Source organism: Pomacea canaliculata, linkage group LG12 (genome assembly GCF_003073045.1).
Source record: "Pomacea canaliculata isolate SZHN2017 linkage group LG12, ASM307304v1, whole genome shotgun sequence".
Lineage (NCBI taxonomy): Eukaryota > Metazoa > Mollusca > Gastropoda > Architaenioglossa > Ampullariidae > Pomacea > Pomacea canaliculata.
In genome coordinates, this window is record NC_037601.1 from 11,459,640 (window position 1) to 11,483,462 (window position 23,823).

At 38.3% G+C, this 23,823-nt stretch overlaps 3 protein-coding genes and 1 long non-coding RNA gene across 9 annotated transcripts; 1 reads left to right on the forward strand and 3 right to left on the reverse strand.

Annotated features, from left to right (window-relative positions):
* Positions 1 to 1,157: 1,157 nt before the first annotated feature.
* LOC112576725 (dynein light chain roadblock-type 1-like) lies at positions 1,158 to 4,241 on the reverse strand. The gene is made up of 4 exons (XM_025259396.1): positions 4,130 to 4,241; positions 3,035 to 3,110; positions 2,354 to 2,521; positions 1,158 to 2,172 (listed from the first exon to the last, which is right to left on the reverse strand). The coding sequence occupies exons 1-4, from the start codon at positions 4,130 to 4,132 to the stop codon at positions 2,129 to 2,131; spliced, it is 291 nt and encodes a 96-aa protein (XP_025115181.1). The 5' UTR covers positions 4,133 to 4,241; the 3' UTR covers positions 1,158 to 2,128.
* Positions 4,213 to 6,775, forward strand: LOC112576724 (dynein light chain roadblock-type 2-like). Its single transcript, XM_025259395.1, has 4 exons — positions 4,213 to 4,314; positions 4,421 to 4,493; positions 5,242 to 5,409; positions 6,230 to 6,775. The coding sequence occupies exons 1-4, from the start codon at positions 4,306 to 4,308 to the stop codon at positions 6,274 to 6,276; spliced, it is 297 nt and encodes a 98-aa protein (XP_025115180.1). The 5' UTR covers positions 4,213 to 4,305; the 3' UTR covers positions 6,277 to 6,775.
* Positions 6,776 to 6,871: 96 nt separating this feature from the next.
* LOC112576726 lies at positions 6,872 to 9,795 on the reverse strand. The gene is made up of 3 exons (XR_003101892.1): positions 9,435 to 9,795; positions 7,271 to 7,336; positions 6,872 to 6,997 (listed from the first exon to the last, which is right to left on the reverse strand). It is a non-coding gene; the product is annotated as an uncharacterized LOC112576726 (long non-coding RNA).
* A 5,258-nt stretch (positions 9,796 to 15,053) lies between these two features.
* Positions 15,054 to 23,724, reverse strand: LOC112576784 (uncharacterized protein KIAA0895-like). 6 transcript variants are annotated; one of them, XM_025259499.1, is made up of 8 exons: positions 23,687 to 23,723; positions 22,970 to 23,148; positions 22,086 to 22,216; positions 19,688 to 20,336; positions 19,286 to 19,435; positions 16,769 to 16,895; positions 16,337 to 16,642; positions 15,054 to 15,812 (listed from the first exon to the last, which is right to left on the reverse strand). In XM_025259499.1, exons 4-8 carry the CDS (start codon positions 20,285 to 20,287, stop codon positions 15,556 to 15,558), a joined length of 1,440 nt encoding a protein of 479 aa, XP_025115284.1. In that variant the 5' UTR covers positions 20,288 to 20,336; positions 22,086 to 22,216; positions 22,970 to 23,148; positions 23,687 to 23,723; the 3' UTR covers positions 15,054 to 15,555. The 6 variants fall into 6 exon arrangements, with proteins under 6 accessions (XP_025115284.1, XP_025115285.1, XP_025115287.1 ...); XM_025259500.1 differs by lacking the exon at positions 23,687 to 23,723 and adding an exon at positions 23,536 to 23,677; XM_025259502.1 differs by lacking the exon at positions 22,086 to 22,216 and having other exon boundaries at positions 23,687 to 23,724.
* Positions 23,725 to 23,823: the final 99 nt, after the last annotated feature.

Consider the following 23,823-nt stretch of genomic DNA (forward strand, 5'->3'; position numbering starts at 1 on the left):
ATATGAAAACCACAGCCACTTCCTGTTTTGAGAAACAGTGAACACCGATGTTTGACAAAGTACCACCCAAAATAAATGCACATCAGAACTGCTCATTAAAGTCATCTGAAAATGTCATTAAAATGCTGACTTTAGACAGCACCTGTAGATAGAACATAAAATTTCACAAGCATTTACATAAAAGTGCAGCTAAATATGAAGGGAAGTTCCCATGCAGCTACCAAGGTGGTTATATCCCAACCTCCTTAGTATGGAAGTACAGGAACTATGTGATCACGGAAACAAACTTTGATTTATCCTCTTAACTTTGACAGCATGGTTTCAATTTTGCCACTCCTTGGACAGGTGACCAATGTGCAAAGGAAAAAAAAATGCATGTGAAGATTTTTCCAATGACTAAATCTGATGAAAAACATGCTGGATCATTTGACTGCTCCTACTTCATTGCTTCAACATTGACACATTATTGTACATCGATCACCAAGGATGGATTGTAGCACTGTATATAAAACGTGAATAAATTTAACCAGCTGCTTGGTTTCATTAGGCACTACCAATGACAACATGGACACAATCTCTTTCCTGTGTATTTATATTGGTCTCCTGTGGCCTCAAGTATGGGAACGTCATTTGGTCACCAAAGTTCAAGGATGTGATACTGCTTGAGAGCATGTAGCATAGAGCTACAAAATTAGTACTGTAGTTTGCTCACTTTGAATATACTAGTTGCCAAGCCTCATGTTTCTCAGGCTGCGGGTTGACCTTAATGAGGTATTAAAGATAATCCATGGTATATACTGCATTAACAATTATCAATCTTACAGTTACAAATTGTGCACTAGGGGGTTATCACAAGCTTGAAAGACAGGCTTTGCATCTAGAGATGCATAGGACACTTCTTAGAGCTTTGGGTTGTTGGTCTCCCATACAGCCATCACAATGGTCCAAGCCCCCACAATGCTTATTTTAAAGAAATACTTGGACAAGTATTTTTGAGACCTTAAATTTTCAGTTGACCTTTCCATTTTTCCCAATTGTTTCCAACCAAGATCTCTCTTGTCAATTTGTGTTTGTTGTCACCATTGACCTTTGTAAGCACTATGGCACATGCCACACAATTGTCACTCCCACTGACACAATCACCAAAGCAGCAACAATTTTTGATGTTTCAAAGATTTGTGTATTGTGTACATGATTTTCAACAACATTAAAAGACTCACAGCAGAAAAGGCAAGACCTGAAAAAAATATAACAGCTACAGAGATTTAAAAAAGAAATATACAGATTTGGGCAAAACAATAATTACAAATAACCTAAGTTAAATATCAGTGATTATCTACAAAAACTAGTTTTAGGACTATACATGTTTTCCCTGGCTCTAGTATGAAAAAGAAAGCTAATTTTCCATTTTAAATTTGTAACATTTGAAGATTGCTCATGAAAAAAGTTTTGGACAACTGCCATCAAGAATCTACTTTTTATATATATCTACAAAACCTACAAGAATTTACAATTTTTTTCACCACTTGTGTGTGTGTATAAAAAGCATAATCTTATATGTAAAACTTTTTTATCATAGCAAAAAAAAAAACCCAAAAAGTGCTAGCAAAACATTGAAAATTGCAATGAGTCGTCTTACCAATTTTAAAGCAACAGAAAAACTTAAAAAGTTCCACAGAAAACAAATTACAATGCTATTTTGTAAGTTATTTACTTTTAGCTCAGTTTAACACAAACCCTACAACACAACATAAAAATGGAAGTTATACGTAAAGATATGCATGTGAATTATCAAATCTCTATGGTCAACTTTTAAATGAATGACAGCAGTTTTTAATACCATAAATTAGCCTGATGATACAGTGGGGACTAGCCCTCATGGAAAAAATGCTTCGTGACATATATGTGGCTTAGCCATTTGATGACTATGGTAATAGACTTCAGGCAGTAGTGATCTATTTTAATTATAAGATACAGAATGAACATGAAACCCACATTTTTTTTTTTTAATACATTCTGGAACTGAAAAATCTGGCAAGATAACCCTCACACATTCTTATAGAAGGACTGCAGTTCTGCTCCCAGGTATCGCAAAGTTTCTCAGCACTAATACAAAGCTTGACCATCATCACTTTTCTGGATTCTGAATGACAACCATCATGTAATCGCCCTCTGGAAACAGGCACACACACAAAAAAAGAAATTAATGAATGATTGTACTTAATTCTTGCAATTTAATATCACTGTTATAACCACTATACAAAATGACCAAGTACTACTTAAATTTGATCGTCAGATTTTTTTTTATGGCATCTTTCTATATATATAACTGAAAAGATGTCTGCCAACTGACCTGGTGCACACATGATTTCATGCTTTCTTGATCTCAAGCGAAGGAAGGTCAAGTCATTGGTGGGATCCATCTCTCGAATACAGTTGCGTCCCTTTGTACACAGATTTTGTATTGAGGCTGCGAGTTGCACAGTAGTTGGGGCATCCAGAGTGCTTTTAATGGGAATGCCTGCCACAATGTTTGTCAACGCATGTAATAAGAGATTCTTGCAAAACTTTTTACAAAAGGAACTTCTGATAGGATCATATGGAACTGAAGTCTACAAAATTATGGTAAGGAACCAAGTCCCATCATAAATTGACCAATTCATTATTTGGCAATGCTTATTCTCGCTGCCATACTTCCATCACTGCCGTTAAGAAACTGTGTTGACATTTTCTGATAGGCAGCACCTGCAAGTCTCTCAGTAATAGTCTCTTGTACTACTGCTATTATCAGAACTGTAATTCTATGCTTCCTTACTTCCCTTTAACTTGTATACTCAAAGCTACATCGGTTAATACTCATAAAGCTGTATCAAATTGATGCAGTAAACAAATAAATTTGAACAATCAAAATGACTACACACCCATGCATATACTTGCTTGTGCATATCATATCATTGGTGTGACCATAGATTACTTGTCAATGTATCTATTGATTTGCTGATAAACCTTGTAAATTTAAGGTTCTTCATCTTACCATCACTATTGAGTATGACAATGCCTGTGACGCCTTTATGACTTGCAATTCTCTTGACAGTTTCTTCCACTTCTGCCTGTTATAAGCACCAAGGAACAGGCAATTATAATAATATAATTATAATCTCATATATAATATAATTATAATCTCAGTATTAATGTTTTTGAGAATTACCATGATTTGTTTTATTGTGTTACTATACATACTGCTAGGGCTTTCTGATTGTTGCTGTTTCAATGGATTATCATGTATCTTGTCACAATTCTTAAAGCTCAGTTAAATTAAAAACACAATTTTTTACCATAAATTAGAAAACAGACAGTTGACACTGTCATTTTTATAACATATGGCTAAAAAGACAGATTTGTTGGAGTGACAATAATTGATAATACAATACCCAATTCTTAAGTTTACATGATTAAATAATTATTTTGACAGTACAGGTATAGAATCCCTACATCAAAAGACAAAACTGGAAAGAGAAACATTTATGCTAAGAATTTACAGAATATACTAATGCACACACCATGGGCATATGTCGATTCATGTTAATATAATTATGCCATGGATGCAGCAAGCAAAACTTTGGTACAACACATTGCACGTCATACCAGATTCTAGCTCCTCGGGTATGAGTAAAGGTCAGTCATTAATAACATTGTCGCATTATTTCTTCACTTACGGACTGTAAGCGAACGAGGGAAAATGAATAAACATGCAAACGGTTCTTCTAAAATCGTTCAAAAACAGTGAAGACAACCTAGCTAGTGTCAATGACGATGGCTCATTACATTTTTATTTATGTGGTGGTGGTGGCAGGGCCGTTTTGACAATATGAGTCTCTTAAATATTTCTTCACAGTAAGTCGAAATGGCGAAAACAGTTGTTACGTTACGTTGCACAGCAGATGTTAGCTATATTTATATATAACACTCTTCTCTCATTCATCATGTCTCCGAAGCAGTGTCAAACAGGTGCGCTTCTGATTTTAACCGTTTGGTAAACAGCTGTTTTTTAAAGCTTTAAGTGAGTATACCGTTACTTAAACATACTGGCTAAAATAATCTTTCAAAAAAACGCATTTAAAGTACATACCATATCGAAAATTGTCTTTTATGGTTTAATGGTTGCTAGGATCGTAGACAAATTCACTGTACAGCCTTATCACCGCTGCGCATGCGTAGCCACAAGACCGTTTCCGGTGTAGAGCATAGCAACGGAAGTTTGAAAAAACTGACTTCAGTTATTGCAAAGGTCTTCACATTTGTAGCATGGCATCGGTGAGTAGATATATTAAGATATCCTAACTTTCATAGTTTATATAGTCAGTGCATGTAAATTGATCGGATTTCTCGCCGATTTACTTGTGCTTATGGTGTGTTACAGGAAGTTGAGGAAACGCTGAAGAGAATTTCAGGTCTGAAAGGCGTTTTAGGAAGTATTGTCATCAGCTCTGATGGTTAGTTCCTTACATGGATCTTTTTGAATTGTATAGTGTTGCGTCATTTTTGGTAATTGTTTCTTAAATAAGAAGTAAATTTTTTTGTGTTTGATGTTTTGCTGTTGGAGTATCGCATTTTCTAGCGTAGGAATAGTGACTGATGTCAGGGAGCCAATGACTTAGATCGAAAACCACATCGTCCCAGCCGTATCAACTCAACCGAGTCAACCCGGCCGACCAAATCAACTCACGTAAAACAAAATCGACCCAACTCTGAAAGTTGAATCAACCTAAACCCAAAATTAATCAGTTACCAATTATATAAGTAGATATTCAAGTCAAATATTGCCAACAAAACCATGCAAACAAAGCGACTTTGTCACATGGTTAAATTGAGCTCTCTGTATAATTGGCCGACCTTGCATGTTGTTACTTTTAACACACTGACATTGCCATGGTGGATGTTAGTTATATAGATATATCAAATGCATGAAATTGAAGACTGTATGTATCAGTCTTTCTGCTTGTCTCACATATCTATTGTCCATCTGTATATTGGGAGAGAGAGAGAGAGTATGTGAGAGACAGAGAGACTGCATATGCACTTGTCATTAAATTTGTGAAGATAGCACGTATTTTTTTTAGTCAGCACCTTGTATAGCAGTCGTATATGAATGTGCATATATGGACCATTTAATGGTGTCATGATGTCAAATTTTCTTCATATGCATAATGTATAATTATAATTATATATGTTTATGGTTAGGTATTCCCATCCGAACAACACTGGACAACTCTACAACTGTACAGTATGCTGGATTGCTCACTGCCCTTGTTGCTAAAGCACGCTCAGTTGTTCGTGATTTAGATCCAAGCAACGACCTGAGCTTCTTACGCATTCGATCTAAAAAGAGTGAGATCATGTGTGCACCCTGTAAGTTTATGAGAAACAATTTTATGTACCATAACATTTGCACATTTTTCAATAACTAACAAAGAATGCCCTGTGTTGAATTCCTTTAAATTGGAGGAACTGTTTTTGCACTCACAAAGAAACCACAGTTCCAACTTTTATCACACATATCTTCAGTTTAGGATAAGCCTAATTTGCTCTGCGTCCACTTTTTCAGCTTGGATCAGTAGTCAGCAAGATCTTAAAGAATTTAATAACATCCTTGTGGATGCAGATCATCTTTGTGAAAGCAAATAAAAAAAAACCCATTGAAAGATATGTTCAAGCTTGTATGTTTTCCCCTCTTTCTTTACTGATAAAGATTTCCCTATCCGACAGGGTCATCAACTTCAGCAACATATTTTTAAACAATTCAGTACTTCTCATAACAGGTTCTAAAACTGCAGATCTTCAGCTTCAGGTTTTTGTGTCAAACTGGGGCCTGACCAGTTCAATTTGGCACATACACACACAAATACTACAGAGCCCAGACACTGTACATAAAACATCATCACAATTTTTTATTGTCTTTTTGAAAAGTCAAAGTTTTTAAATTAATAGTTAACTTTCTACATTATAAAGTGGACAACTTAAAAAAACTGATTTTAACGTGGACAGTGTAAGTTGTGACTAACTCACAGCTCTAACTGTAGATACCATTAATTATACCATTAACTGGAGATATTTTATTTATACACTGTTAGGAAATAAGGTATGTAATATCTGAGCTAAATATGACCAAAACCATCATTTGTAATACATTCTGAGATGCTTTCTTTTCTATTTCATTTGTATTTTACAGGTCGCGACTACCTGCTGGTTGTGATCCAAACTTCAGAGACACCATAATACTAGATGTATTGATTACTACCTTTCTATAAATATTCACCCTTGCAGAAATAAAGCTCACTTTCATTTCATTCAAGCCAAAAAATGATATATTTTTATTTCATGCAATATAACTTCCTGTTAAATTGACATTCTACACTGTACTGTTGTATGAACAATTTTATGTTCATTTACAGGCCAGCAGCTGCAAGAGCTTTGAATAAAATGTTTACACAGTGTCCATAAAACTAACTGACAAGAATTAATTTGGGATTCAGGACAAACAGAAAAAAACATTAGACCAAGAAACAGAAGAGAAAATTATTTGATAACACAAAAGATTTAAAATTTCTTGCAGTAAAATGGTATCTGATTTTTGTTAGCATGTATGCATGTGTGTGTGTGTGTGTGTGTGTGTTTATACCTGCATTCTTAATGATTACATTTTTTATATTTACTGTATAAAATTCAGTTTTACATACTGCAAAATTTGTGGGGATAATAAAGAATATAAAATGTTTTATATATGAAAATGTCTTTTTTGCAAAGTGACATTACCAGCTAAGAGTATTTCTAGAATGTGTGTGACGTTGAACGAGGTCATAGTACTCAGGAACAGCTCATCATCTTGGTATGCTATTGAGCTATTGATCATGCAATAAAAAGTTTGTCTTTAGATTGCCATGTAGGAACACCATATGGTAGGCAATACTTCAACTTGTTCTTTCCAAAGTGAAATCATCTAGGATACATTAAAGAAAGGAAACTTTAAAAAATACATAAATTCGAACTGCAAAAAATAAAATATTAACATAAATATGAGATCTTTAATATTATTAATAAAATCATATATCTACATTATAATATAAAATTTGGAATAAATCAAAATGTTATATTTTCCTGTATATTTATTATATTAGCTTATAAAAATATTTGTTTTGATGGAAAGTGATAAAGAAGAAAGGAAAAAGAAGCCAGTTATCATAGTCATTTGTTGTGGATAATTTTGACATACACTTGCCAAATCTGGTTATGAAGTGTGTGCTCAATGGGGCTTTGTTTTTCTTTCCAATAATGACTGCTGCAAAAATGCATAACATGAGAAAAAATGCTATTATATATCTAATATATTTTAATTATTCTTCCATTTATGATGTTGCAAAAACAGCCAAAATAATGTTGCTGTATTTTTTTATGTAGCTTATACTTCATTGTTATGTACAGAACTTCCTGTTGTTGTTAGAACCTTCCTTGCTGACTATACCCATGTTTCATTTGAAATACATGACAGACTGCTAGACCTCAGCTGAGCGATAAGACTGTTACAAAGACTACACTTCACCTGCTGTATTTTTTGTCTGTCAAGCTATGGTAGGTATGAAATAAGCTTTAGCAGTGAGATGTGCAGAGTAATTTAACATCAGCACACAATTTAGAAACGGGTGGGCTTAGATCGTCATCAGGGTTGTTTAACTGTCACGTTGTACGGGCAGAGTGCTAACATTTTACCGGGCCCGGGTACATCAGACCCCCCGGCCCCCTCTCTCCTCTCGTCATGCCTGGGTCCCAGCAGTGAAAACCGAATCATCCTAGGCCCAAAAGACTGGTTTGGACTAGGTGACAAATGTCTTCTGGCCACTTAAGTCTGACTATCAATTTAGTATAGACTATCACTTTAAGTGAGAGTCTTCGTTTATTCTTTAGCTGGAGCTTGGTATGAAAGCAACAGCAATATGTCTTGAGCTCATTTATACACACTGACGCACACACAAGTATACACAGTTGCACCCAGAAAGGAGAGGTCTGTATGCAGGTCAATCCACTATGTTCTGCATACTAGACATCTATATTCTTTACAAGTGGGGTTCACACAAAAAATTGATTAAACTGATCTTCAACATTGACCTTGTTTTTTGAGTCGCTGTCAAGCTGCTCGGATGTTATAGGCAGACCTTGTGAAGAACACAGGTTTTGTTTTATTCAGCACTGCTTAAGTTCGTGGTCACCCAATGTTTGTTGTTTTGGTAAAGCACAATAACTGTTTCAATGGAGTGGTACAATGTACATAGAAGAAGACATATGAGGAGATGGTGTTAAGTCATCAAGATCAGGAGATGCGTCTAAAAAGACATCCTCGTTGGTACAAAATAACAGCCTTGTAAGCTCACAACACTGCTGTCCAGCATTTACACTCAGATGATATATGATGAACCTAGACTGGGCATGGGAAGAGATCTGTAAGCATGTGGCACAGGTCTGTAGAAAAGGTCAAGTGTGGTCTTACCCTGAATAGTGGGACCAGTGCTAGGTTACAGTGACTGAAGTCTCCTAAGATAAATTTAGGAAGGCGAGAACACATCGATTCAAGATTGTGAGTTACATCTGCAATGCACTGTAATAAGTTGGAAATATTTGACCTGGGGTGAATGTACACAAGGGTGGAAAAACAGCTGGAGTGGAGGGGTGATTCATTATGCAGGTAAAATATAGGTGTAGAGAAATCGTGAGCAGTTGAAGGTCGCGAGTAAGGATCCTGTCTCGAAGATTACTGTACGTTTTGTTGAGAGGAAAACAAACGCCTACAGCCACTGTCACTTTTACAGGGGGGAGCATTAAAAAGCCATCCTCTCATTCATCCACTCACCTGTTTTTACCCCTCTCGTCCCTATTACACACTATGTACACAGTACTATATTACAGTCCTCTCATTCATCCGCTCACCTATCTGTTTATACCTCTCTCATCCCTATATCTTACATAATATATACAGTCTGTATGCACACGCTATGACCCCTCCCTAGTGCTGATATCTTGATTCAAAACATATATTTCACAGGCAGACATGGACAGGGGCTATCAATCATACTTCACAGAAAACAGGTTCGCTTGTCTCCCTTCTTATCCTAAAACATTTGTGGATAAACTGTATATATTTGATGAGTGACATCTATCACTCTGATTTTGAGAATAGGAACATTGTATGGTCTACTCCTTGATTTAACCAGTTTCAACCTCTTTGCCTTCTCTTCTTAGACCTGCGACTGCGAGATGGACATTGCAGTGAGATGTCGACATGTAGAGCAGGTAAATCGAGGATAACAGAGGGAGGAGAGAAGAAAAAGCAGGAGCTCACAGGGGTAGTATTTCGACCAAAATAAACATTTCTTTCATGAACTCACCTGTTTTACTCACAGTAGATGTGTGAGAGGCGGGTTGTAAGCACACTCCCATAATTTGCTGCCCTTTTCTCTGTGTGCTTATCTCTCTCTCCACCCCATTGTCGTTTTTTATTTCGTTATCCATGCCCTGCAACCGACCTACAGCGGATGGGGTGTGGGAGAGGATCGGTAGCTGTGCACACATTAGTAAGTAACCTGCCTGAAGTGTAAACCCAAGTGCAGAATATCGCAGATATTACATACAGATGCAACGTGGAATACGGGTGCCAAAGCACAATATATTGTTCAGATAAGTGAAGTGTCATTGGCAGATGGCAGCGCACGGGGTATGTTGTACACGTTCTCTTGTGCCGTGGATAGAAAGAAGTTTGTGGTACGATCAGATAACCACTGCAAGGACAGATAGCCGAGAGGATTTTCTTCTGTAGCAGTAAGAAGTCGGAGAAGGGTCGTTGCCTGGTGTCCAAGCAGACGTCTACATGTCTTTATGCGTAAGGGGACAGACTGACTGGGGGTAGAAGTTGAAGTGTGGTAATGGAGGGTGTCACACAATATATGACTTTGCAAAAAACAAACATCAATGCACATATATAAACACTTTTGTTATCTCGATTCTCGATGTAAGATCTTTCATACTTCATTATGACATTTGATTAAGTTTCAGATGAAGTTTCAGCTGTCATATGTATACGATGTTTCATGCGACGAGACCGTTATGTTTTCAGACCTCTTTGACAAATATTCTTGAGATAGCGTTTTTAGGCAGTTTGGATAGTAAGAGCTGGAGGAATTATCAGCAGACAACTGCGAAGCAATTAACACTCGAAGAGCCACTAAAAGATTGCAAAGAGCAACATAAGTACTTTAAAGTGTAGCTAACATACAACCACGCGTTATTCAGTTCTTGCATAGGGATGTCAGTCTGTGCGCTAACTAGTTTGCTTGCTTCCCTAGTTTTGTCCTGTGGTTTATCGCTTATCAACAAGACAGTAAGGATCAATTGTTGTGGGTTCAGATCCCGTCTCTGGCGCACTGGTTTTTTTTTTTTCTTCTGTGCGTAGCAATTGTTTACTGGGCCAGGTGTAAACTGGCCGTGATGAATCCCCATAACCGCGCGCTCGGCGTAAACCACCATTTCCCACCCTTCCTTCCATGTCTGATCAACGAAATTTGATGCTGCCGGCTCAAATCGCTATATATATATACACACACAGACACCCTTACAGAGAAACATCACGCAATAGCATGTTAGACGTGTGAGCACGACTGTTTATACACGCACACTCATTAACACACACGGACTCGCTCTCTAGGAATGTTTAGTTGGGCTTTAACGGACATACCCCTTTGTGAGGTGTCTCAGAGTAAAGCATTTCGTAGTTAAAGTTTCTCACATAAATGCGGAAATGGAGAAACTATATGTGCTCACGAAAGTTGTTACTATGTAATCTATTTTTGTTAAACCCAGGGGTAGTGGATAGACCCTGTTCATCTCCAGAACTTATAACTGTCCCTAACTGAACTCTAGTCAACCAAAGAGTCTTTTCTAGCTATCGAGGTTGCAAAGGAGGTCTCATTTAAATGTAAGTCCATTCACATGACCTAATGTCCCAGTTTCAAACAATACCCGACCTACATTCACTACCCTTGGACTTAGCTACTTACATAAGCAATACGGAAAGGTAAGAAGCTCGATCGCCTCTCAGATATCGATACAATCATTTTACTTCTCTTCAGCTTGCCCACCTCATCACTTCGTCTATGAGCCAACCTGCGGTGCTTTTCTTCATGCCGTGGGGGTGGGGTTGGGTCGGTGAGAAGAAGGGTACGCTTTTGGCAGCTCAGGGCCTTCTCCAAACAGAGAAAAAAGCAGAGTAAAGATTCTTTCAGTCAATGCAATCAAAACTGAGTAAAGAGTTCACATTTCTTTGTGCCACATTGTCGTGCGTCTTAAATTTCTATTTGTATGAAGCACCGCGAGTGGGCAAGAGAAAGTATTCTTACAATCCAATCTCCTCTTTCCCCTAGAAAAATATTTGCACGGTTATCTGCCTTCTCCGAGCAACAGGAGCAAAAAACTTTAAAATGTTCATATTTTAATTTAATTGTATTTATCAGATTTATGTTTCATATCTTGAAAATGCAAATGCAAATGCATGCAAGTCCCACGGCACACACACAACAACCAAACAATTCGGTAGCAGGATGGCTTTAATACTGTTGAATAATCAGGACGGCACTAGTGTTTGTAAACAATCAAGTAGGACGTTACTAGGGCTGAGGAGCACATGTGGTGCCAGTAAAACGAACGAACCGTGTGACCTGGCGATGACTAGTTTGTTGATCACGACAACGTTTCTAAGCTAGGAGGTTTGTGCCGGTGTCCATGGAAAGAAAAACAACCTACACAACTGTATCATGGCGACTGACGACCAAGGTGCTGTTTGTGGTGTGATTAGTTCCCAGGTAAACAAGCTTTGATTTTCTTGAAGCAAATGTGTCAACAGAATGACTTTAAGACACTTATCCGACACATGGGGATAAGGACTGTAGTTTCGAGAGAATACGGTGCACTGTAAAATGAATTAAGTGAAAGAGGTACAGTCACGCTGCGAAGAATAAAAGCAAGATTTACATAGCGCATGCTCACGCTCGTGAGGATGATGTTTTTAGCGCTCGAAGCAAGTACGAGACATGGACAGCATGCGAACGACGGAAGAATAAACAGCAATGATGATGACTAACAAAACACAAATATAGAGAATGCAGAGGAATCAGGTAACAAGTATTAGGAGTATCGTGAATCTGCAGAGGACAACTCGGGAAGTAGCAATAAGCGGGAAAAGGAAGTTGGGGGGTTAGGGTTAGGTGTGGTTTGTTATTACAGGTCATGCTCAAGGAAGAGAAACGTTTTCAGTGCACGTTTAAAGGATTCAATAGTGGATAGGTGGCGGACATGGAAAGGGAGAGAGTTTCGGTGCACAGTAAATAAACAGGAAATGAGTAAATGGTGAAAATTTCATATCTCTAGGATGATACAAATCGAACACATACATAGTAAGTTAAATAAAGGTGTATTAAAAAAAAAAATACTGATCAAGGCCGCGGACCCGGACACAACATCACTCCCTCTCAGGCTTGCGTGTAGGCGAGAAGTGTCAAAAAGGTTTGATTGCTTTGTACCTATACTTACAGGCCCCTTCTTAGCCCCCGCGGGGCCCGTACCATAGGGCGTGTGCGGGGCCCTCCACGTACGATCTTCCTCAAAAGTTACACGGGAATGGCTACGGGGAGACATGACTCTTTTCAAATCATGCCTAAAAAGTAAGGCATGTAGTATGTTGTTACTTGCAGCCTAGTTACCATATTAATCAACAGCGCGGGGCCCTAGGCAGATACCTCGTCTACCTACCCCTAAACACGGCCCTGCTTACTAATACATGCAATAATAATTTTTATCCTTCTACTTCTCCGTCACTAGACATGCGCAGCTATACTAGTCTAGAAAACATCATGAAACAGTATTAACACCAGTAACACTAAGGCAGCCGATAAAACAGAACGAATTATTACAAGAACATTTCAAAACTGCTGTGGCGTGAACAGGGATCAGGCTCAAAGATTTTTCATAGTAATGTCAGGGGAAGACAAGAACAGGTGGAGGGTGAAAAATTCCCCGATGCCTAATGTTGGCTTTCTTTACCTCGGGCCGTACAAAATTATCAACTTCAAAATAAGTCTTCATCATTCGGCAATAAAGTCGTAGTTTACTTGTTTTATTGTGAAGACGATGTACTTTTACAATCTGTTTACATCTCGCTAATTTAGTCCCTGTCAAGTGTCTTCACTGCCAGCAAAACCTGGTCAGCATACGGACGTAAATTGTCGTCCACAGCTTGTTTTGTCGTGCAGGTGATGCACCGTGGACTGCAGGTGTCGCGGACGCAAACTTTTAAAAAATTGTAGTAACGGTCGGGGATTGTAGTAGTTTTTAACCGTAGTGTATGGAGTGTCTTTAGAAAGAGGAAGAGGGGTTATCGGCAAGTATTAAAGACACTCGTTTAGGCATTTCACCATCTTTTCTCTGCAACTTTGCCTAATTTGTTTTGGGTGAGCAAGTAAGTCTTGCGTGAGCGATTGCGTGTGTGAAGCGGGTGAGGAATAATGATGACAGTAATAATCACTCCTTTAGCGCACTTCCCCGTTTAACAGCGAGTTGAAATATAAGCGCATTTCTAAAAACAAATACAGTAATACAGCAAAATTAAAAGGGTGTGCGTGAGAGGGAGAGATAATGGGAAAAGGAGACAATGAATTTCTAGAGATATTCTAGAAAGAAATGGATCGTAAGATGAGTCCTGCCCAAAGGCGGTGATGGTGTTATACTAGGGGAGATATTTTACTAACCAGCCTCGTGTGCGATATCCTGCAGGCCATCAGTCTTTCTTATTATAGAGTTTACGAGAAGACCTGCTTACCTGCATAAACAGTATAATATATGTCAATAAGTCTGACATAGTTTCATTTACTCTCCTACATTCATGATTAGCGTGGGTACTGCCTTTGTTCGGAAATGTTTGTTTACCTGATAGTCCTCCGCCCAAGCTCGACAAAATGTGCGGATTTATGTAAATTTTCAAGACCACACGCGTGCATTCACATCCCCCCAGACACACACTGTCACTGATTTAATATTAGATTTTGATTTGAATTATGCAGTTACAGTTGTTCATTCTTCCAGTTTCTTCCTAATTCTGACAACGCCTATGCTACTCGTGCACCATCACAAGCCTTGAACGCAAAAGCAAAAAGAAAACGGCAGCACGATGAAAAAAACCCAAACAAATAAACAAAGACTTCAAAGAACACTTCAAAGTTGTGCACTTTTCCTAACGTTTGCTGTGTAGATAAAGTTACTAAACACGATGTACACATTCAGTCTTAAGCTAGTGAGCATACTGTTATATACTGGAAAAATAATGAACGATTGCAATTAATGATTAATATGAGGGGCCCGGAGGTCCGTACTGTCTTTCGGCGGCCCTGCGTGTGTGTGTTTTCGTTTTTCTTACACCAATACAAAATTCTATTTCCACTTAGGAAAAGTTCTTATCTATTTTAGCCGCACAACTCTTTGCTCCTGTTTTCATTGCAAGCTTGTTTCTCGTTTACTGATATTTTGTTTTAACCAATAAAACTTCAAAAACGAACAAAAATACAGTAATGTAGCCACCTAAGGTTTTACAAGACAGAAATGAGAATCTGTAGTAGAAAAAAATCACAACTGCAATACCATTCACTGACGTTCATCTGTACTTAAATATTTAATCACTTCCATTAATATTAGAAAATTAGGCATTTGAATGGAGAGGAAAGGCACTAGTATCAAATTCATTTCACCTTCAACTGCATTCTTCCTACAAATGCTGAGTGTGACGCCTGCGACAGTTCTGACTACATATTTCATCACCTTCTGCAGGCTACCTAGTTACCTTTCCGGATTGTTAAAGGCTTATGAACAGGCAATACTTTTGTCATTGTATTCACAGCTGTTAATATTACTGTCTTGGATCAAAGTATTCGGCCTTGCATTCTGCTGAAAGCAGAAAACAAAGAATATGCCCTTCAAACCTTTAATCATAAACCTGAAAGAGGTAAAATATAAAGGAAGACCATACACGGCTGTGATAAGAAAAACAATGCTTCATAAATCTGGCGCCAAGAAATACTTTTAAAATATGTGTATACTTAAATAGGAGTTAGAGAGAGTGTCTGTGTGAGGGGCTGTTTATATATATGCGTAACAGTATTAGAACGTGTGCTAGTATATGTGTTCATCCTCAAACATGAAATAATGAATCCCATGGTAAGTTTATTGAAGTAGTAACCATGGCGGTCTCACTGGGCATTCTGCCGGATCGAGAACACGGAACTGGACACGCTCAGCTGCAGACACGTTTAAAATGGAGACCAAATGAGAGAAAAAGTAAACAATGGGAAACATTATTGCACATTATTAATTCCATTTGAAATGCCTCCTAGATCTCTGTAAATGTGTGCACATATTTCCATTACGACCCGTATTGAACATTGCTCCCATGGCAACTGTGCGGAGGAGAAGCTATTTCATATCCCACAAGACACTATCCGTCAGGCCGTTACACTCAGCAATATAATCCAGCTGGCATATGTACTTCTTCATATCCATCATGAAACTTGGAATGCGAGTATTGTCCAGCACGCTAAGCTCGGACAAACGATCGACATCTTCATGAGCTATTTTGCCCAGTCTCATCAGCATCTCAAAATCCAGAGTGTGTCGGTGCTTCAAGAGCTGCAGTGCACCTTCTAGGTACACCTGATCCTTACAGAACGTACCTGTAACAGTAACACAACACATATATAATGTGACTGTTAAAAGGAAAATAATACGTACTTGCCAGGCAGAATGATAATTTGGTAGACAGGAAAGAGAAAAGATTTGATAAGGATGAGAGGAAGTGGGGTATTGGCGTTTTACTTCCAGGCAGCAACTAAGGCTATATCACGGCATGGCAGCCAGCCGTGTAAACAGATGCCACAAGCAGAGAAAGAACAGCGTGCACGAGACGAAAGCTGAACCCAGGACAGCCAACCCTTACTGTAGTGGTGACAGGCGCTAACCATTGTGCCACTGGTCCCACAAAAGATTTGATGAAAATGACAAGAACGAAACGTGGGCAACATATGAGAAACGGAAGAACAAGCAAACAACAGATGAACGACGAAAAGATAACAAACAGTACTATTCTTACAGTTTTTAAAATAAAAGGATTTAAAGCAGCAAGTAAGCAAGCTTTAAAGTTTAATAAGTGATAAGAAAGCTTCCGCTGGCATTAACTCTTTCATGACAGTATGCGCACCTGGTACTGAAGTATCTGTCTGACCTCGTTTGGCTCTGACACAGTAGTCCCAGCGTGTGCTGGGGCTCTTTAGAAACTTGCCCAGATCTGCAAAGAGATCTCTGAAAGACAGGTGTGCAGCTTTATAAGTGACATAGTACAGAAGTGCTGCCCGCCAGAGGTAAGGGTATGGCCGATTGATTACAGAATGAAGTGAAGCCAGCCCCTCCTCTGTAGGGTTGTAATGCTGAAGCATCATTTCCTCACGCTGAATTGGTGAGGCCCAAAGCTGGTGACGATTATTGCAACTACGCAGGTAATGGGTACCTAGTAGATCACAAAATAATTAATGTATTAAATAACTATGAAATATGAAAAATACGCTCTCTCTTTCTCTCTAGATCACACACCCACACCAGCCTCTGCCTCTAAGGAGAAAAAAGCTAATGTTACCAATTTCATGCTGAAGCAGTCCATCACACCAGTATTCACGCGTATTCAAAACACGCACAGTCAGGTGTGGCCATCCTTTTTTCTGTGTCATAGACGCCGTTGACAGGAGGTCCTCGCTCAAGTTTACCTAAACAAGAAAACTGAAATGTATTTAGGGTTTATTTCCTACCATTTGAACCTTCTAAAAACTTTTAAGTAGTAGTGATATAATCAACATTATCGTATAATTGTCTGCAAACTTTAAGCATTAGTGATATAGTCAATCTTAGAATATAATATCATAATTGTCTGCAACAGTGCAAGCAAACAAATAGCACACAGGAAATTGTGAGAGTACATAGCAGTAGTTTTGTAATTATAATAAATATACATTTAAATATTTTCTTCAGAAATATACAATACTGCAAACTCCCAAAGCCTGTTGTAATAAACGCTTCTGTATCTCATGCTAACATTCAGTTCATGGAAGTCATGAGCAGGCAACAAGAACCATAAAGAAGGCTACAGTAACCAAGTATAACAATACATAAACAATATTTTGAAGGCTATGGTTACAAAGTGTAAATATATTATCAATATTTTGACAAAAAAGTGTAGCAGAGCAGAACTGCTCAGTTTGTAATAATATGTTGTCACTTCAACCTATCCTTCAAGCCACCATCATATATGAATGCAGGAGCTTGGGTATGTTAATGAGATATTGTCTTAAAAATAAACTTATTCCCACAGAAAATAATGTTTAGCACCCTTACCAAATGCAAGTGAAAATTATTATATTGTTGAAAAGCTTACATCTTGTGAATGGAACAGTGCTATTTGTTCAAAATTTTGTAATGAACCATTTGATAATAAATCTGCACTTCGATCAGCATGTCTGGAAGAAATTAATCTAGTCTCACAAGGTTTCTCATCAATCATATGCTGATGACACACAACTGTACTGCTCCACTCTACCGGCTGAGTCTCACTCTGCTATTAGCGCCATAGAAGCCTGTATTAACGATGTCAAAGACTGGATGGTAACAAACAAACTCAACGATGATAAAACGGAAGCCCTCCTATGTTTGAGAAGAAGAAATCCATCTTCACTCGTTTGTCCCCCAAATCACATCAAGGTGTGCGACACCAACATCACCTTTGTGTCATTCGTCAGGAACCTGGGATTCATTGTCACTGCAGACATGACTCTTGATAAACAAGTCACAGCTGTCTGTCAATCTGCCTATTATGAGCTAAGATCAGCGCCATCTGTCACATTCTGTCTACACACACTACCAATACTCTTGTCTGAGTCTTTGTTTTATCCAGACTTGATTACTGCAACTCCTTGCTTGCTGGCTGCCCTGTATACCTTCTTCACAAACTCCAGAAAGTACAGAACTCTGCTAAAACGTCCGGTGCTTAGAGCTAGGAAATAGGACCACGCCACCCCTCTCCTTCATTGTCTTTACTTGCTTCCCATCCATCCTTGCATCCAGTACAAACTGTCCGTGCTGTGTTTAAATTTCTTTGATGGCACCTGCCCTGATTATTTCTCTGAACTGTTCTTCCCTTACATCCCAGATAGACAGCTCCGCTCCTCATCTGATGTTCGTCTCCTTACTCTTCCTGTCACCAAAACAACAACATATGGCCGCAGGATTTTTAGTTATTGTGCTGCAAACCAATGGAACTCTCTCCCTCTCCATATCCGCCACCTACCCACCATTGAATCCTTTAAACGTGCACTGAAGACACACCTCTTCCATCAGCATTACTCCTAACAACCTTTCCCATCATGCTAATATTTTTCCACACCCTTCCCTGCTAGTCTTTCTTTTGCAATATCACGATACTCTCAGTTCTCGTTATTTGGTTCCTCTTTGCATTTTCTGCATTTGTTTTTATTCATCATTAGTGCTGTTGCTTATTCTTTCTTAGTTCATGTGTTGTTTTCTGTATGCTGTCCATGTCTCATTCTTATTCTTAGGCGCTAAGAGCATGCTTCTTACGAGTGTGAGTATGCGCTTCAAAAATTTTGCATTAATTATATATCATTATAATATGTGGTTATAGGGTGAAAATGACATTGCAGGATATGGGTTATGCAGGAAATGGCTTAGGCAGGATATGGTGTGATAGATGCCTGTGTTTCTCGTTGGCTTCCACAGCCCGTCTACCTGTATTGTGGTGACTAAAAGGACAGTCAATACTAGGCAGGCTGGGAGTGTACGCATTGAAAGAGTTAATACACCATGAGTTTGGTCATTGCAGCTTCTGTCTGAGAAAGATTTTCCATCATTTGTGAGGGTGGATGCAAGATACCCCGAAGCCTAAACTTCTTCCAGTTTGTTTCTATTCATGGTGATATTGGTATGAGTGTCAGTTGTGGTGTTAACTTACTATCTGAGCTGCTGTCTGGTCCACCTGCTTGCACTCATGGTGCGTGCTTGTCCAAAATTATGTAAACTGAAATTCTAAGATTATTTCACCAACAGTCACAGACTGATAGAACAAAATATTCCTTATTCTACTAACCTTTATCTCCGACTCCAGCTTCTCTTTTTTGAGATAACGCTTTACAAGAGCTAAGATCTGTGAACGTGATAGAACAGGACCACCTGATGTGTCTTCAAATTCCTCATAGCTGCCAAACTCACTAATTACACTATCCATGATGTTAATAGCCTGCAAGCAACAAATAAAGAATCCTGTGAACAGAAGGCAAATAAGCCCTTCTCTTGGCATTTTTAAAAGATGGTACTTAGATCATGGTAAGTGTAATATTGTGTGGAGAAAAACTGAATAACTAAATCACTTAAGCAGTAAAAACACAAATCTAAGGCACTTCATCTAATTCATTGAAGTTGATGAGTGAAACAATATTTGCTTGTGTGGTTAAAGGAGGAAATATGCAAAACAAGAAGTGTGTATATATACTTTTTTCAAATGGTAATCAGATGGTGTATTGAATTTCTCCATCATTCTCTCATCTGCAGCACAACGGTACACGAAGAATGGGTTATAGTTAAAGTTTGCCCTCATGAATCGATCTCTCTCTGACTTCTCATTTTCTGGTGTTATGGAAACCAAAAGTGGAAGCTTCATTTTGTACTCATGTGGCTGCTGCAACCTCATATATCTTGATCGTGGAAGACACAACATGCTCAGACGTTCAGAAACTGTCCTTATTCTTAGTCTGTGTGTCTGTGCTTTGCTTTTCCTGAAGTGGAGCTCTCTTTTGGGAACAGAGATATCTTTGCTTTCTGATTTATCTTTGCTATTTGAAGTTTTGGAAACAGAAGACACTAGCGATGGACAGGACACAGATGATATTTTTTTTTTCCGTCTTGCAGCGTTTTTCTTTTGAATCCTTCTAGCTGGTTCTGCTCCTGTTTGCTTTGTGATGCATCCATGTGATGATGTCAACATGCGATCAGACAACAAAATCGAGCTGCTGAAGTTATTGAAGGACTGTTCTGGATCTGAATTTTCATAAATTTCAGAATAAGGAGCGGTTTCCATATGCCATCTTGCCATTTTTCCTTTCTGAACAAGTCTTAAGGCTCCTTATATTTATTGAAAGCATCTGCAACATTAAGTTCACAATGGTTTCATCTTCTGAAATAATAATAATGAATCGCTGTGTTGACAAGAACTGAAGCACTTTGCTTTAAACTCAACTAAATTAGTTTAAAAAATTAGAAGTCTATAGGTTAGTATTCAAAGGTAAGCATCCATAGGGTCAATGAAATGTAAGCCATCTTTAATCTTACTTGAAAGATTAGGTACATATTTCATTGCTGGCTGAGTGGGAGCATTTTCTGTTCATTGGCCCAACCAAGTTTTAACCCCAAGATCTGTTTTTAATTCAAGTTCAGTAACCACAGGTGATATTTCAGATTGGAGGAATTCAAATACTTGCATCTTATTAGATATCAAGAAATTTCACTGCAAAAGTGGAAGAGAAATAATCTCAGAAACAAAGAAATCTGGGGAAAAAAGGCGCGAAACCCTGTAAACACTCTAATTGCTTACTGCAGTGCCATTTGAATAATCTTTCAATGACAAATACTTTTTTTCAAATTTTAGCAAAATATTATCACCAATGCCCTCATGCATATGCAATAGCATAACAAGAATTTTTTGTATTTAGGGAGCACAAACTGAAGGTGCCCTGTAACCATGAGTTAAAGTTACTTATTTTGTAAAGATAGATCAAAAAAGACATAAGCCAATAATTGTTTCTATTTTTTAAAAAAATGCTTAGACAGACCTTTTCATCTTCAGAATGATGAACTGTAATACTTCCAAAAATTGCATGTAATCAAAGGGACAAACCAGTAATCTTGATTCGCTGTATTTAATCACTGATCAAGCAAATATAATGCTTAGGTCCTAGATATAATTTTTGTGATTCTGAGGATTTCCCATGATAATTATATGAAACCATAAAGTTTAGTGTGAAAATAAGAAACATTTTGGGGCGCCTCTCCCTGGACACCTGCACTTGAAAACATTTCTTAAGTGACATGCTCATATTATTGTTTTTATTTTATCTGAGATTAAGTAGTACTTAAATTATCTTAAATAGTACAGGTCTTATGCGATTAAAACTCTTTTCTTTAGTTCTTAAAGAAACAACAAAAGATGAGTGAATGTAAACATTATCGGACACACGAAGTCGTGTACAGACACCACTTACATTCATGCATTCTAATCCTTGCATAGACTAAACATCAGTAAATGGACGGTATTATTTTGTCCATGCTCTTATTTACACATGATCATTGTGTTTTGTGTTAAACGCATTTGAACAATAGCTGCAGAGATCAAATTGGAGAGAAGAACGGATCAGGACGAGAATCCAACTTGTCACATACTTCGAGAAAAGGCCTTTCCATCCTTACCTGTGAGTGGTTTGCGGCGATCAGACTTGATCCCCTTTAACATTGGTTTATATAATTCAACAAGGCCTGCATGATGACCACAGCACTGCCGTAACTTAAACGATTTGTGTGCGTTGATTTGATGGCGGCTTAGAAACGCAATGGTCTTAGAGTTGCGCCCCTTGGTCAGGCGTGCATGACGATGACCTTTCGTGCGACCAGCACGCGATATCATGATAATAAATACAGTAGCACATTTGTTTAGCGCCTTTATACAGCATCAACCTGATTCAAGGCGCTTTAAATATAAACACACAGACATAAGACGAATAATGATCTCATAACAATGTCGGTCTATTGAGCACACCTGTATATAAGCCGCAACCATTAAATTTTTAAAAAGTCTCTCTCTCTCTATATATACTTTTTCACAAAGAAGCCGCACGTACTGGTTTATAAGCCACGAACATATGGAACTTGAAAGCTGCATCGATAGTAGGCATTTCGTCTTGTTTTCAGCATGAGGGCGTGTGCTTCGAGCATTTTTATGCGGCTTTGATTTTAAGCTGAACAGCTAACACTGTAACAACGTAAAACAGTAATAATTTTAACATAGAGCTCATCGGAAAATTATCATCTGAAAAATCCGCAAACAAGCCGCATCGCTGTCTAAGCCGCAGAAAAAAGCGGGATATAGTCCGAACTTCACGGTATATCTCTAAACCCCAAATAAAAGCTCTCACTCTTTATCACACACGAAACGCACAAGTTATCATAAACATATAAGGCGTATAGACAATTAAGTTCGTGTGTTGAACGGGGATATAGGGCTGTATAAGTGTCTCTCATTTGTTGCCTCTTTGTCTTAACGGTCTTCTCTCAGATCGTGTAGTCACCTGTACAAGTTCCCCTCAAGGCTGCTGATTGTCTCCACTACTGTTCATATATTATAGACTGACGATTGTAGAAGCACTACGGTTAGGAGCTTTCTTATAAAATTTGCTGATGATTCTGTCTTGCTGTTACCTCAAAGACTATAAGGAAATGATCTTCGACTTTCGGACAAATAAGCATGAGGAAGTCAGCAGTACTATCCATGTCCATGATGATGCCATTGAAGAAGTAGACTCATAAATATTTAGGTACTATCTTCGATAATAAGCTTAAATGGGACATAAACACTGACATGATCCTCCGTAAGAGCCAACAACGAGTGTACCTCCTACGGAAACTCAGATCTCTCTGTCAGCTCTGTCATCATCACTCGTTCTATGTCTTTCATTAAAAGTCCCATCACTTTTTCTTTCGCGTCTCTTTGGTTCCACAGCCTCACCTTAGGGAACAGGAATAGTCTTGTCTCCCTTGTTAATATCACCGGAATCAGGAAGATGGACTTGGCAGTCTCCTGTCATCAGCAAATCCTTAGGAAGGCATCCCCCATCCTCTGTATTTCATACCATGTGTTGGCATGTGAGTTTTCACTCTTGTGGTCTGGCTGTAGGTATGCGATGTCTGTATGCAGAACCAATAGTCACCGCAATTCATTCATTCCACGTGCCAATCACTTGATAAACTCTGCTGGCCGTCATCTTATATTAGCCTGAGGTGACCTAAGGTCACAAAATGTATGCATTGTTGCTGGGAATGTATGTGTGTGTGAGTGAGAGAGAGAAAAAAGTGTTTTAACATGTTTCAATACATAAATGTATTATCTAGCACAAGCACTATCTTTAATTGCCCTTGTAGATAAATAAAGTTGTATTGTAAAATAAGATGATTCTAAAATCAACAGTAGCATTTTCTGTAAAATATATTCTGTTTTTTTATAGAAAACGCATTTTTTTGAAAATGTTATCGTATAAAAACATCGTCACAACAGATTCTATTGACTTGTTTTACCACTGCTTTCAAAATCGATAGGAAAGCCAAGTCTTTAAATCTCGCGTTATTGGTACATCCAACAACGCAACAGCTTGCATCTTTCCATTTTTTTCGAATCCATTTACGTCTGCAAACAGATAGTGTGTGTGCGTGTGTGTGTAGATCTTACCAACCAACGGACCGGAAACGACGTCTCTGTAAAGGAAAGCCGAGACTGACACCGCCCTTGACCCTGAGTCACATCGCGTAATCACTGGACTGCTGGCTGTCTGCCGGAACCAACGCTGAGCCTCCTGTGAAGTTCTC

What these genes read in the sequence shown, in the direction of transcription:
- LOC112576725 (XM_025259396.1), bottom strand. An exon ending in TGTCATACTCAATAGTGATG is followed by an intron (nt 2,522 to 3,034) that starts GTAAGATGAAGA and finishes ACATTGTGGCAG; the next exon opens with GCATTCCCATTAAAAGCACT. An exon ending in TGAAATCATGTGTGCACCAG is followed by an intron (nt 2,173 to 2,353) that starts GTCAGTTGGCAG and finishes GCCTGTTTCCAG; the next exon opens with AGGGCGATTACATGATGGTT.
- LOC112576724 (XM_025259395.1), top strand. An exon ending in TATTGTCATCAGCTCTGATG is followed by an intron (nt 4,494 to 5,241) that starts GTTAGTTCCTTA and finishes GTTTATGGTTAG; the next exon opens with GTATTCCCATCCGAACAACA. An exon ending in TGAGATCATGTGTGCACCCT is followed by an intron (nt 5,410 to 6,229) that starts GTAAGTTTATGA and finishes TGTATTTTACAG; the next exon opens with GTCGCGACTACCTGCTGGTT.
- LOC112576784 (XM_025259502.1), bottom strand. Translation starts at nt 20,287, where the DNA reads ATGGCAAGATGGCATATGGAAACCGCTCCTTATTCTGAAATTTATGAA. An exon ending in AGCTGGAGTCGGAGATAAAG is followed by an intron (nt 16,896 to 19,285) that starts GTTAGTAGAATA and finishes TTTCTTGTTTAG; the next exon opens with GTAAACTTGAGCGAGGACCT. An exon ending in GACAGATACTTCAGTACCAG is followed by an intron (nt 15,813 to 16,336) that starts GTGCGCATACTG and finishes TTACTGTTACAG; the next exon opens with GTACGTTCTGTAAGGATCAG.